Below are 15,594 nucleotides of genomic sequence, written 5' to 3'. Positions count from 1 at the left end.
GAGTGGGGATGTGGGTGATGGAGAGACACACAGGAAGTGGAAGGGAGACATTCAGTTTGCAGGAGGTTTTCTGAGACAGCAAGAGAGAGGGACGTTGCTCCTGGGAAGCTCCTGGGTCCAGACCTGAGGAGGAAGGTCAGCGGGGTGCTTTCGCTCTGACATCTGGCTCCTGAGTCTTCATTGGTAAAATTGAACCACTGAGATTTTGTTGAAAAACAACACCCACAGCCCATAGGGAGTGGCACTACTATGAGATGAGGCTTTGTTGCAGCAAGTAAGCCACTGGGGGTGGGCTCTGAGATTTCAGAAGCTCAAGCTAGCCCCAGTGGCTTCCCAGTCTCTTCCTGCTGCCTGCAGATCCAGATGTAAAACTCTTAGCTACCGCTCCAGGAACATGTCTGGCACTCTGCCACCACGTTTCCCAACTTGACAATAATGGGCCTCTGAACTGTAAGCCAGCCCAGTGAAATGCTTTCCTTTATAGAGTTGCTGTGGCCATGGTGTCTCTTGACAGCACTAGAACACTAAGACGGAAGTTGGTACCAGGGACTGGGGTATTGCTGGAACAGGGCAGACCATACTTTTTGTTGCTGGAATGTGGACTTTGGATTAGAAAAGCAACGGAATGCTTTTAAGTGGGTCTTAATGGGTCATAGTAATAGAAGCATGAAGGACAGTGGTGCTAAAATGTGAGGACCTGGCTCAAGAGGTTTCAGAAGGGGATTTTAGGATGTGAACCACAGACTATTTTTGTTATATTTGGTGAAAAATATGGCTGCTTGCTGGCCTTCTCCAAAAAATCTGCCTGAGGCCAAAACATGAAAAGGTGAAAACATGGATTAACAACTTTAGTAGAAGTGATTTCAAAACAGCCTATGTGGCATAGTTATTAGTTGCCAATCTTACGCATATCTATAATGAAAATGAGCAAGCTCAGCAAGGAAAAATATAAAACATAGATGAAAAGTTTAAAGAAAAGCCTGATGCTAAAGGGAATAAAGGGAGCTGTGACCTCAGGACAAGACCCACCCAGCTAAACTTCCAACCTGTGAAAAGGATTTAAAGGGAACTTTAGGAGTGGGAGTGGTGGCGCACACCATTAGTTCTAGCACTGGGGAGTCAGGAGGTGTATTTCAGAGTTCAGGGGCAGCAAGAGCAAGTTCCAGGAGAGCCAAGCTTAGGCAATGAAAGAAACCATTGAAAACAGAGAGCAGAAGGTCTATTTTTAAAGGAAGGGACCATGCTCCAGCCATCAGCAGAACTTAGCAGCTTTGGCCACATAGTTCTGCTTTAGAGTCAGGATAAAAGAAAGGGGTTATAGAATCTCCTGATGTGAGTAAAGAAAATGGCTGAGGCTAGGCGTGTCCTTGCATGGAGGCCTAGCCATTGTGTCAAGCTGGAAAGGTGAAGCCTGGATTGCCTTAGAGCCCTCAAGGTGCTTGATGTGCCGGATCTGTGGGGACCTGTGGGGACCTGCTAGTAATATCTGCGGGGACCTGTGGGAAGGCTGCTAGTAAGTGGGAACAGCCGAGAGAAAGAAGTGAGTTGCAGTCCACAAAGTAAAAGGGGTTGGAGATCTGAAGACCGCATGGAGATCAGACACAGTGAGGAAGAATGTGTCCAGCTGGTTTCCAGTGTGTCTTCACTCTGCTCTCTGTCCTCCTTTTTGGAGTGGCAATGTATACCCTGTGCCAGCATATGTTGGAAGTATCTGATCTGCTTCTTGATTTTGATTTTATAGGGGTTACAGTTAGGTCGTTGCTGTGAGGCTTCAAAGAGATTTTGGACTTGTAAATAGGGTTGAGGCTGATAGATAATGGAAACTTTTGAAATTGGACTAAATGCATTTCTCCATTATAATGTGGTTACAAGTCTATGGGGCCAGGGAGTGGAATGTGGTGGTCTGAATGAAAATGGTCCCCATAGCCCACAGGTAGCAGCACTATTAGGGGATGTGGCCGTAGTGGAGTAGGTGTGGCCTCGGAGGAAGTGTCTCTGGGGTTTGAGGTTTCAGAAGCTCAAGCCAGCTCACTAACTGTCTCCTCCCGTTGCCTGCAGATCCAGTGGTAGCACCCTGTTCCCCCAGCACCGTGTCCCCTGCATGCCACCATGCCCCCACTACGATAACAATGAACTAAACCTTTGAACTGTAAGCCAGCTCCAATGAAATATTTTTCTTTATAAGAATTGCTGAGGTTGTGCCGTCTCTTCACAGTAATAAAACCCTAAGTAAGACAACCCCTAATATCAAAGGCCTCCTGTCTTGAAAAACTGATCCTTTACAGGATCAGTGAGGTGCTGGAGGCAAAGGCCTGTAACCCCATCACTGGGGAAGATGAGCAGAAGGGAACCCAAGTAAAACAAGAATTCTCACAAGTAAGGGATTTAACCCAAACCCCAGTAGAAATGAATCTAGAATCAATTTCTTTACTGGAACTATTCCACACTAGAGTTCATTATGATATACATAACTGTTTTATTTATTTATTCATCTATGTATCTGTTTTATTTTATTTGCAGTGCCAGATATAGAACTCGGGGTCTCCTTCCTCTACACTAAGCAAGTGCTCTACAATGGTGCTAAATAACCTACAACCTTAAGTTTCCACTCTGTTAAGGAATTACAAGATCCACCTTGACTCTATAATATGAAGAAGGATGTTTACAATCACCACATTGTTCTGTGTTTTTTTTGTCGCTGTGTAACATTGATAGCCTTTCTTCTTTAAACTAGAAAGGGATGATAAAGAGAGCACATGGCATGTTTAAGAAAATGATCTTCCCAGCAGGATGGTAGCTGAGTAAGATCGTTGGTGACAGTCTCCCACTGGCACAGCAGTGAACAGCTAGCGACTCCTGTCCCTAAGTGCTAAGGAAATCAGTGGATTCATTTTGAAACGGCTAATTATAATCAAGGTTTATTTCTTCCAAGCTTCGTGGAAAAAAAGGAATACAAATCAAGAGTAGTAGTTAAAACCTAAACGTAGTAAACCAGGAACCAAAGCATACTATGAGTCACTTAGCCACAAGGATGTGCAAGGGGAGATGTAGCAAAACTAGAGAGCTGGTTGTAAAATAGCTAGACTCGGATTCATCCTAGCAACAGTAACCTTGTATGTGAGTGCATTAAATCCTCCAATTAAAAGGAAATCACTAAATTTGGGGGTTCCTATATGGTCTTTATAATAAATATAAATATAATAAAGTTCAACTGTTTGGGCACATGAAAACTGGAAGTAACAAGATGGAAGACAACATCCCATGAACATGGGACCTAAAAGACCTCACAGATAAAATACATGTTAAAACAAAAGCAGTCCAAATAAATATTCACACAATGCTGGGAGGTTCAGTCCAGCAAGAGGAAGTGACAACTCTGAATACATGTACTCAACACTGGAGCTCCCAGACACCAAAGGCAAACATCAGTAGGTCTTGTGGAGATGAAATTTCAACATCAGTTGACCACTTTAGCATTTCCCGGTCAGCATTGGGCAGCTCACAAGCGCCTGGGTTTCAATGCAGGGGAGAGGAAGTGAGCATGCTGATGAGTATCTGCATGCCCACTTACTGCAGCTATTCACAATGACCACAAAATGCAAACAGCCTCGCTGTCCACCCACTGATGGACAAAGACACTGCAGTGCAGACAAAGGAGAATGATACTGACCATGTGACACAAATGGGCTGGGGAATCATCATAATGTGACATAAGGTAGAAACTGAGCAAAGCAGCGCCTGCGCAGCTCGCTCGCTCTCTCTCTCTCTCTCTCTCTCTCTCTCTCTCTCTCTCTCTCTCTCNCNCACACACACACACACACACACACACACACACACACACACACGAGAACTGTAGTTTGCTGTCAACGCCATGTGTGGTGGTGAGCACCTGCAGCTACTGCAGCCTACAGTAAGGTAGACCACGAGAAACCACAATCATGAAAGATGGACAGACCTTGTAAGAACAAAGAAAAAAAGAAAGAAAGAAAAAAAAAAAAAAAAAACCCAAGCAAACCCCAAACAATGGTTACTGCTCCTGCAGAAGACTGTCAAGGGAGAAAGGGAGCAGTGTCCGGGGAAGTAAAACTTGGCTGAAGTTTCCGAACTGAACCATGAGTCGTTACAGAGAATAGCAGAGGGGTCCCCATCGTGACCTCCAGGGCAACCCACATGTCTTAGTGCCCACCCACTTCCCTTCCACTCTCATCTCAACAGCCATAGTATCAACATCTAAAACATTATTTTGTTTTTAATTGTGTTTACATTCAAGTGCAATGCCCACGGAGGGCAGAAGAAGCATTGGGTCCCCTCACACTGGAGTTGTAGGTGCTTGTGAGCCACCCCAGTAGGTGCTCTGAACTGAAGTTGCATGGCTAATCCAGGAACAGGTTCTGAGAACACGTGTATTAAGCTGACCTAAATGGACTTAGTCACGATGGGGACCCCTCTGCTATTCTCTGTAACGTCTCATGGTTGAGCTCGGAAACTTCAGCCAAGTTTTACTTCCCTGGACACTGCTCCCTTTCTCTCTTGATAGCTAATGGCCAGACTATTAAATGAAACAAGGTTAACCAGTAAAGTACAACACCCATCATAGCAATGGCATAGCTGCTGTTACTGCTACCAGTCTCTGTGGCGGGGTGTCTGCTGTTGTAAGCAGTCTTCTATGCAGTGGCCATCACCATGTAACATGTTCTAAAACCCAGCAAGGAAACATAACTCATTTGCCAAATACCAGCAACTGTACTTTCTTCACATCTCTATCAGTTAATACTGCCATGCTGGTTCTGAGCAGATACTAAAGGCTCCTGAGAGGAAATGGCCCCTCAGACACTGCTGGGGTCGGGAGAGTGGTGGGGACACGGGACATAAGACATGAAGACGGTAACACAATATAGGCTGGAGAGAAGGCTCCAGAGTCAAGAGTGCTCTGGGGTTTGAATAGAAATAATCCCTATTCTCATATATTTGAATGCTTGGTCATCAGAGAGTGGCACTATTTAAGGAGAACTAGGAGGCATGGCTTTGTTGGAGGAAGCATGTTACTGGGGTGGGCCGGGAGGTTTCAAAAAGCTTACACCTGGCTCAGCATGGATCTCTGCTTTTGGATCAGTGTGTAGCTCTCAGCCACTTCTCCAGCACACCTGCTTACTGCCACGCCCTTTGCTGTGAGAAGAATGGATAAACAAGCCTCCAATTAAAAAATTTCTTTTATAAGAGTTGCCTTGGTCATGGAGTCTCTTCACAGCAATAGAACAGTGACTAAGACAAGTGCTTACTGCTCTTTTAGAGAAATCAAGTTCCTAAATCTCACAGAATGGCTCACAACCACCTGTACCTCTTCTGTATTCTATTGTAATTGTATTCATGTGTTAAGACACATAGACACACAAACACCAGCAGACACTGACCCACACCCACAGACAAATTCACATGTAAATAAATAAGTAAAAGACTGCAGCAAGCTGTAAAGTTTATGTCAGAAGTTAAAAAGTGATAGATAAGCCAACTGCCAGATACTTTCCAGGATTCGGGGAGCCTTGATCCACGTGGACCCTTTTCAATGGAAAAGTCTAAACTGCCCATCTTCAACATGTGACCACCCCTGTCACTTCTGCCTCTCACAGACAAGGAGGCACAGCAAGAGGGAGTCTCTCTTTTCTGTAGGCCAATTCTTTTTCCTTTTTCACACAGTTCTGCCTGCTGGGCCTGTCTGGTTGGTTGTGACCTGCCAGTGTTCCATCTTAACTTCTCCCTCTGAAATAGTCTCCAAATATGTGTGTGAGTGGAGGTTAAGTGTCTGATCACTGACCCGAATAACAAAGCATCTGAGCTCAAAACACCAGCTTGAAGCCCCTGCTCCCAGCTGCTCTACCCAATCCATCAGCACAGCACCTGTATAAGGCTCCCCACCACTGGGAGGGAGGGGCTCAGAGCCATTTGTACTCAGTAGATAGGTTCCTAATCACGAACCTTGCTCTTTGAAGTGTTAATCAGATCATGGGATTGCCCACCTCTGTCTCTCTGTGGCTTCTGTTGAATTATAATCAACACAATCAACTTCAAATGCCAGGGGAGACTTCCCCAAACTCTGTCCACTTAGGAAGCCTTAGGACCAGCCTTTTCTATGCTCTCACAGAAAAACAGAGAGCAGACCCAGAAGCTGCTGGGTGCCAGCATCCCTCGTGGAGTCCTTACCCAGAATACAGCAGGATAGAGCCTGATCTGGCAAGAGTCAAGAGTCAAGGTTGCTTCTACAGAGAATCTAATTATGGCAAATCCATGACCACAAGAGCCCTGTGCTCTTATGCTGGCTACCCCTTGGTGACTGGGGGCACCCCGGGCTGGAGCAGCCTGCACACTACTGCCTTCTTCCATGCAGAGCACTTGCTTATTGCTTACTCTTCCAACAGTAATGTTTGCCAGGTCCTGCTCTGGGCCCTGGTAAAAGATGGTGACTGAAATCAGCACTGCTCCTTCAGGCACTCTTTATGGCTAGACTAGCGAGCTACTAGGTCACACACACCCCAGGGATCAAGGACTGTTCACCAAGAACTGAGCATTCAGAGTTCAGCACTCTGTGTGACAAGTGAACAGCAGGCAGGCAGAGGCAGAGACAGGAGAGGACAGTACCTTAGGTGTCAAGAACAGTCCTGGTAAAGGCCCTGAGGCAGGGGAGCAGGGGGAGTCTAGAGGAGGAGGAGGAGGAACAGAACCACTTGAGTCCCAGGTTTTTTGGTGCTGTGTGCCGGGGGCTTTATATACCAGCCCATCTACCCTGTGCTGCCCAGCTGAGAGGAAAGACTCAGAGAGCCTGCATATCACCCATAGCCAACCAACAACATGAAGTACATACTATGGGTGGACACAAAAAGCTAGTGGAGTCAGCAAGCAGCCAAGCCAGTCCCCAGAGCCCTTAGGCCAGTCTCAGAGCAGAAGCACACCTTATTAGTTGGGTTTTGTTTTTTTTTCATTCTCTTTTTTTCCCCTTTCCTTCCTCCCCTCTTTTACCTTCTTGGCAAAGTAGAAAGGAAACTCTATTCAAAGCAAAAATCATAAATCATTATCTGGTGAGAGTTAGACATGGGGAACCTGTGATGAGAATATGTTGTATGAAAAAAAATTTAAACAACAACAAAGAAAAACAAAACAAAATAAAAAATAAAAAACACTGAACAGTGTCCACGCTTATTCCCCAGTGAGCAATCTCTGCCTCTTGAACTCCAGAAAAGAGGCTTAACACAGTGATTGTTTTCTTGTTCACGTGGCCGGCTACTGTTCATCTTGACTATACTTGACTATACAGCCCACTCTGAACTGTACTATTGTTTTTCTCTAGATAACGAAATTTTGCTTCTGTTGTTTAAAAAAAAAAATAGAAAGAAAGAAAGAAAGAAAGAAAGAAAGAAAGAAAGAAAGAAAAGGAAGGAATTAGGAAGGAAGGAAGAAGGAAGGAGGGGAGGACAATGGGTCACATACAGAAGTGCATTGTAAGTTCAGGGTCGTGAAGTTCTGTAGTCCCCTTGTTTCAAATACTGTGCTCATGAATTTCAGCTGGGAAAAACAAGAAAAACCCAAACACACAAAACAACAACAAAAAACCCCAAAGAAACCCAAAACTAACCAAAATAGAGTAAAATTGTGTATACATTTACTATGTATAACACGTTTTCACCCACTGGAAATGGTTAAGTCATGTCCTATCTCACACATTTATTTTTTTATGGTAAGACCTCACAATCTATTCTTTTAGCAATTTTCAAGTGTAAAGCACTCTGGTGGATAGAGAACATAGTCCTGACCTCCACACAACATGTGCACATGCACACAAAATAAATAAAATACCTCAAGTAATGATGTTAGCTATTTACTATATGTTACAAAATTTCCACATGAACCCAGAATTACCTTTATAACCATAAAGGGGGGAAAGGCACAGATAAGCCAGCAACAGCAACAAAAAGAACCCCAGTTACAAAAGCTGAAAGTGTTAGTGTGCACTCCACAGAACAGTACAGCAGCCAACCCTGGCTGAGTCATAAGCAGGTAAGGCTCCTGATTACAACTCCAGTGTATTATAGACACATGGAAACAAAAGCCAGGCTGCTTACATCATTTTAGCTGTCGAAAATCAGAGTGCAGTAGGTTAGACTCACTGAAAGATATTATACAAAAAAGAGCTCTCACTTGTCTGAAGAGCTGAGTGGCCAGGACCTCTGCTTCTGGTCATCTAAGTTTTTGACAGCTAATATGTAATTGTTTGGTTTCCCTGGCTCCTGTACATGATACCATAACTGAGGAGCAGACAGCCTCCACGTGCCAGGTGGCTCACTGGTCTCAAGAGCACCAGCAACAAGGTGTCTATGCTAGTGACTTCTCCTGCGAGCAACAAGGTGTCTACACTAGTGACTTCTCCTGCCAGCAACAAGGTGTCTACGCTAGTGACTTCTCCTGCCTGGAACATTCTTTCCTCTGGGATGGGTAGGGCTGGCTCTCTCCAGCCTTATACAGGTCAACCCACACAGGAGAACCTGAAGAAGACCTTGCTGTAGGTCTCTACTGCATAACTCATGTGTGTGTGTGTGTGTGTGTGTGTGTGTGTGTGTGTGTGTATGTATGCTTGCGCTCGTGTGCGCACATGCATGCATTTTAATCTGCTTACTTGTTAGCATCATCCAAAGTCATCTGTAATCCTTACTTCCTTATACTCCCTTCCCATCCCTTAATGGAACATTCATGACTGCAAACACAGATATATTTGTGTCTGAAATAGCACCAAGTCAAGTGGGTTATCTAAAAATACATCTGCTCAGTATGTAGACATAACAGTGTGTGATTATTTCACTCTACAATCCACGAGGAGAAATCTATGGACATCACACATTACCAGCAATCTTCAGATGCCAGTATATGAACGCACACACACAAATGTGAATGTCAATAACAGCATGAAGAACTGAACAGGTTGAATGTGAACTGTCTTTTCATGGAAGTTTGGGAATGCCCAAATCAAGCCCCACCCCCACCTCTCTGTAACTCCCCCACACCTTTTTTTTTTGTTTTTTGTTTTTTGTTTTTTTTCAAGACAGGGTTTCTCTGTGTAGCCCTGGCTGTCCTGGAACTCACTTTGAAGACCAGGCTGGCCTCGAATTCAGAAATCAGCCTGCCTCTGCCTCCCGAGTGCTGGGATTAAAGGCGTGTGCCACCACTGCCCGGCTCCCCCACACCTTTTAAAGCTCTGCTGTTTTATGTTTTTAAAGAGATCATTTTAGTTATAATTATGTGCATGTGTGCCTGTGTGTGCATGAGTGCAGGTGCCTGCTGAGGCCAAAGCCATTGTATTCCCTGGGCTTAGTGGTCTGGGTGTGAGTCCTCTGATGTGGGGGCTGGGGACTGAGCTCAGGTTATCTGCTGATAAGAATAATGTAAGCTCCTGTCTGATGCGTCATCTCCTACAATACACACACACACACACACATACACACACGTTTTCCTTCCCTCTAAAATAGGTCAACAGGAAGACACCCTCCTAACAGTCAAATAATATATATACATATATGTAAAGCAGTCTTAACTACTCAGTGATAAATACTATTCTTGGGGGCATCTTCCTAGTCCTTTTCTCCCCAATGAAAAGTCTTCTGTATTTAGTAATATTTCTGCATATACAGGAACTCGGCACAGCCGTTACTATGGTTAAAACAGGAGCACAGCTATGTCTCCCCAGGCGCCAGCAGGAAAGGTGGAGCTGAGGAGAACAAAGCACGAAGTTGTGAGGGAGAAACATAGGGGACCCCAGGGGACCCACTGGGACAGAAGCTCATGACCAGGGAGGTGCCTAGATTTCTAATCCTAGTACCCACAAGGCTGAGCCAGGAGGACTGCAAGTTCAAAACCAGCTTGCATCACACAGTGAACTTGAGGCAAGCCTAAGCTGTGTTGATTGGCATGGTTAAGGAAGAAATTAACAATGACAACTCCATAACGTTGCACGATGTGAATGAATGCACATAATGGCAGGAACTGTAAACTTAAGTGGTAAAAGTCAGTAATTTTATCTCATCTGTGTTTTGCCATGAGAATATTAAACACAAGCGCTTGAGGGAGGTCAAGGTGTAGCCCACTTTGTGCCCCAAGCCTCCAGGCTGGGATGATGTATCGCAGACATGCAGTTAAGTACTGAGGAAGACCAGAATACATGTAACCTTTGCCAGTTTCTGACTCAGCACTGAAAACAAGGCCCTTGAGAAGGTGCCCTGTTATGCAATATGATAACACTCGCAAGCTAGTGAGTGCACAGCCCCAAGAAGGGGCTCATCTGTCCCAAACTAAGTGTGAGCTGAGGGCCTGTTTCACTAAAGATGGCAGGTTGGAATCTGATGGGAAAGAGCTGCATTTAGAGACAGCCAGGATGGTGCAGAGGGGTTCTGCTCGTTAGAGGGACTGTAGACTCACACACTCATCAGCCACATGCAGAATATAAAATCCTTTCCTGCAATATTAAAAAAAGCAGTATTTTTCTATTTGTTTGAGACTTGGCTTGTGCTGGTTACTGTTTTCTGTCAATTTGACACAAGCTTCAGTCATCTGGGAGGAGGGGACCTCAGCTAAAGCTGAGGTTGTATCGGCTTAAGTACACTTCCCAGGCCAGTATGGCTATAGCTAGATGGAAGGAAACCTTAGATCTTTCAAATTTACCTGTTATGTTAACATTGGAGGTCAGCACAGAGTGGTTTCCACTTGGAGAGCCTACAAAAATAAAGACATCCATTATTAAAGCATACTAAAGATTTAACTTGGAACATAGCAGGAGCCCTCTGACCTTCAATCAAAGGTTTGGGGCTCCAAGGGGTGTACACATTGAAGCCAACTGTCTGACTGTCTTTGTGAGAGATCTGAAGAGTTGCTGCTACACCATGGAAAGACAGTGTGATGGGGGTCCTGAGGAAGAGTTCAGGCCCATGTGGCAGTCACCAGGTTGATGAGCAGTCCACTGGAGCTGCTTAGATAGAGTCAGGCTGTCTCTGCTTCCTGGGCTGCACTGGGAAGGACCGGGGCTTTGCATTTTGAAGAAGGAACTGTGAGCTTGAAGTAAATAAGAGACCCATTTAGTTTATGTGAATCCATCATGCATACATCCCATTCCCCTAATCCCAGATACTGTGAGTCTCTGGTGCTTGTATGCAGATGAGGGGGAGGGGAACTTGCAGCTTCAGATGGGCATGGCCTAAGGATGGCAGTGGTATGGGGGAGGGGAGATAATACCACAGGAGTTCTGCTTGTACCATTGTTGCTAAGAAACATCCTGGAGCTGTCAGTGAGCTTGAGGCTGCATTGTTAGATCTTTCACACAGAACACAGCAAACTTCCGTAGCAACTTAGCAACTGGCATGTGCCACCTTTTGGTGACAACAAGTGCCTGCAGAAATGATGTCAGCTGTTCTGGGTGGTATGGACCACTCTGGAAAGGCCCTCCTTAAGGGTTCATGGGTGCCTCCTGGTCTTAACACCACCAGCAACCCCAGTGCAGATCAGTGCAAAGAGATCTGTAGGCCTCTCATTTTTCAGGGAAAATCTCAGTACGGCTTCTAATTTTTAAGCTAGTGTCTTAAGACTCCAGCAGGTTAAGCGGATTAACTTTTCAGGTAAGCAACTTTTCAGAGGTTTATTTTGGAATCTGTATAAAGACTACAACCCACACAGGAAGGGAGCTCAAGTAATCCTATTATTGTTCCTTGTCAGAGAGACCAACCCTGTTGATATCAGGCTGAGCCCTACTCTGAGTAAAGAGGCACAAAGTGTAAAGAGGCACAAAGGTGTTGTTTCTGACATAACTCACTCCCTACAATCCCCTTCACTCAAAACAAACTGAAGAAACCTTTAAAATGCAAAGAAAAGCCAGCAATAATAACTGTGAAATCTTTAGCAACTGTTAAATCTATTTCTCATGTATCTTCCTCTGGATGGGATAATCACTCAGTGTGAGACGGAACTCAGAAAGGTCCGATCAATGCAGCCGTGTCTGGCTGGTATCAAGTTGGGGCCAACAATATAAAGTGCTTATAGAGAGAAGTTTCCTTCATCTTAGCCTGGTAACTTTATGACAGGAGCATTGTTTTTCAGTGACAGGAATTGAGGCCCAGAAAAAAACTACTCAACTCTTTAGTGAGTCTGGATGTGGATCGGGTGGATCATCTGCAAAGCCAGCATAGACCTATGTTCTTCCTTCCGTATCTTCCTGGTGTTGCATCATCAGCTGTTCCTTCCTCAACCAAGTCATCCTGAGTCCTCCCTCTTCTGGCATCAAGGTGAACCTATTAGCAAGCAATGTGTCCCACTGCTACAACACTCAGCACATCTCTATATCATGGTCACCCTGTGTCTGGACTCAGTTACTGTCACTCCCAAGACAGCATTTCTGGGCAAAATATTTGAATATTTGAACAGACATTTCCACACTTTTAGTTACAAGTTAAAGTTTTGTAACTTTAGTTACAAGTTAATGAAAAATTATTTCATTCTCCTAAGGTTGTTGAAAGTGAATGTGTTATTTGCCATCAAAAAATACTAACAGCCTCCCAAATGCTAGGACTAATGGTCTGTGCCACCACACCTGGAACCATTGTTATTAATAATGTACTTATTTTATTATTTTGGTGTTTTGAGACAGAGGCCCTTTATACAGCCCCAGCTGTCCTGGTACTATGTAGACCAAGCTGTCCTGAAACTCACAGAGACCAACATGCATTGTCTCTGGAATGCTGGTATTAAGGGTGTATGCCACCATGCCAAGCAGAATAGTATTTTAAAAAGCCAAAAGTTCAATGGCATTATTTCCTCTTTTCTACAATACCCTGGACAGCAGATGTGGCATGATGATGAAATGGTTGAGCCTGGATTCTGCTCTGGAGTCAAAGGTGTAACACTTGTTTTACTTTAAATAAGTTAGCCTACTGTGTGAAGTCTAGGATTTCTCCTATGAAATGGAGATGGCTGGTAAGGTTCCTAAGGGTGATTTACAAACTTCAATTTAGCATAGTGGTGGTGATGGGGAACAATAGCAGGAAACGAACCTGGAATATTAGCTATGTTTCAGAACACTGTTAAAAACCACCATGTACTGTAATGCTAATTGTACTAATTACATGCTGTACATAAAGACTACAACAGTTCTTTGATTTTTTTGGCTTGCTGTTAACAATCTTTAGAGATACTGTCTCCTTTATGCAGCCCTGGCTGGCCTTAAGAAGTGCCTTGGATTAGCCAGAGGCCTGGTCCTGACACTCCCTTAACAACACCTTTTTTAAAGCACAGTTTGAAGGTATCGATATAGAACTGAATTGGCATCAGAGCATTTCAGGTTTTCCAAATAGCACTAACCTCTCTAGTGAGACACTCATAAACAGAGCATAGTGAGAAAGTCCAACAGCAACAACAGCAACAGCAACAAAAATGTGTTTTGAGGGCAAAAGATAGAAAAGGGCACTCCAATTCGTGAGAGGAAAAAATCAGATGTATACACAAGTTAAGCAGCTGGGTAGGATAAAGGCCTCCTCCCATAACAGTCTAATATTTGCTCTAAGACAGAGTCTCTACATAATTATACTGTCCATTCTTTCCTTAACTGATCTCAGAAGTAGGCCTGCAATTCCAGTTTGTCACTGGTACAAGTCAAAAGAGCAAACATAAAACACAACCAATTGAAGTCGAGAAGTCCTGTAATTCCCGAAGTAGTTAGGAATATCAGAAGTTCAAGGTTATCTTCAGCCACATAGGGAGTTCAAAGCCAGCTAAGGCTGCAGGGATACAAGAGATCCTGACTCTACAAAACAAACAGTGAAATTCAGCACAACAAACAGAAATAGGGTTGTTTAATTCACCCGGATTATTCCAGCAAAAGTGGGTGTTGAGCCTAAATCACCTGCTTAAGTAAACTGACTGGTTATCTCTCCATAGATGAGACTGAAAAACACAACAGATGACTGAGCTGAAAATCACAAAGACCTTGGTCATTTAAAGTTTCTTATCCCAGTTTACTATTTCCCTAGCGACTGGACTCTAGTAGGTGACAAGGGACAATAGAATTTTCACAAACTCAGAGTTCTGCTCAGTGTCCAAAACGTCAAGGTTTCGAAGAGAAACAAAATCCCCAACACAGAAGGCTGTCAGCATCATCTTGTTATGACCTTAATGATGACGTCGTAGGCTCTGGACCACAGGGACCTCAAGGCTGCTGCGTAGGCAGCAGTAGTGACTCCAGTCCGAGCACAAGCATCACCTGCTCAAGGGAACAAGGCGCGTACACCCAAGGTTCCCACTCAGCCGAACGGGCCTTGGAATCCAACTTGAATTCTGGGAGTACCTTCAACAGGAAGCTGTGTGGGTAGACAATCAGACCTGTTTTTGCGGCAGTTAGCGGACATATTTCAATCTACAGGTCTTGCCACCGGCCACAGAACTCCAGGGAAAGGCTGAGGACCAACTTGAGTTTTCGGCTGAAGGGCCAACCCAGGGAAACTCGGCAAGTTCTGCACACCTCGCCGGCCTGCCGCCCCCAAGCAGGGGAGAGACGGAGTCTCGCTCCGCAGGTGGCCCGCGGGCGAGTGGGACACCCACCCCAACCTCAGTTCCCTCTTCGCCCGCGGGGTCTACCGCGGACGCGTGGAACTTTCCACGCGGACGCCGGACGTGGAGAGGCAGGCCGCCGCAGTGCGCTTCCTCTGCGCCTGCCAACTTACCCTGAGCGTCGGTCGGATCCATCGCGGCCCCTAGCAGCGCCAGCACCTGCAGCACGCCCAGCAGCAGCGCGGCCCGCGCGCACAGCGCCATTGTTTCCAGGGCCCCTGAGCGCCCGCCGCAACCGCCCGGCGCCCAGAGCAGCCCTCCGCGCACGCGACCGCTCCGCGTCCCCTTCCGCCCTTACCGCTCCCCTGCAGACGCCGCCGCCAGTTCCCCCAGTGACCAAATAGGGATAGGCCAGGCGGCCTGGGGCGGGGCCAGGGCGTGGTCCGCAAACTCGGGAGGGGCGTGGCCTACAGGAGGCGGGGCAGGGAAGAGCTGCGGGGCCAAGAGGGGGCGTAGCTCTGAGAAAAGAGGAGAGCCGGGAGAGGGCGTGGCTTACAGAGACCAGGCAAGGGGGACAGGCCTCAGACGGGAGGGGCGTGGCTCTCTGAACAGTGCGGACCAGCGGATAAGGGGCGGGGCTCTCGGAGGCGGATGAGGGCGTGGCTTTGGGTGTGGCGTGGTCCGGACTAAGTGTTGCGACAGCTGTGGCTCTCTGACTTTTGAGGGATAGTCGTCTATCAGGACTTCCTGAAGACAAGGCTTTATTTAGAAGTTTTCGGGTGGGATTGGCATGCTTGCGGCGTGGAGTAAGAGAGGGAGTCACAGGCTGGATGATTGCAGCCTCTCAGAGGAGTGTAGGAAAGTCAGACTCAAAAAAGTTTCAAAGTAACCATCATGATCTTGGTACTCCACTTGTGTCTCCTTTTTTCTACAGGTGTGGAAAAACATGTAGAGTGGGCTGTGCAGTTTGCAGACCAGTTGGAAACTTAGCACCTATAACCCTGTCTTCTAGAGTTCGCTGTCCCGACT

General features: G+C 45.8%; 1 protein-coding gene across 1 annotated transcript in view; it reads right to left on the bottom strand.

The window, feature by feature from the left end:
- Window positions 1-14,958, bottom strand: part of Tmem123 (transmembrane protein 123) — a 29,554-nt gene extending 14,596 nt beyond the window's left edge. Inside the window, exons 1-2 of the mRNA XM_021207684.2 lie at window positions 14,739-14,958; window positions 10,699-10,749 (exon numbers count right to left, since the gene is read on the bottom strand). Of these exons, the coding sequence (XP_021063343.1) occupies window positions 10,699-10,749; window positions 14,739-14,829 (142 nt within the window). The 5' untranslated portion in view covers window positions 14,830-14,958. The remainder of the gene's footprint in view (window positions 1-10,698; window positions 10,750-14,738) is intronic.
- Window positions 14,959-15,594: the final 636 nt, after the last annotated feature.

Source organism: Mus pahari, chromosome 10 (genome assembly GCF_900095145.1).
Source record: "Mus pahari chromosome 10, PAHARI_EIJ_v1.1, whole genome shotgun sequence".
Lineage (NCBI taxonomy): Eukaryota > Metazoa > Chordata > Mammalia > Rodentia > Muridae > Mus > Mus pahari.
This window is presented reverse-complemented; position numbering and strand designations above follow the sequence as displayed.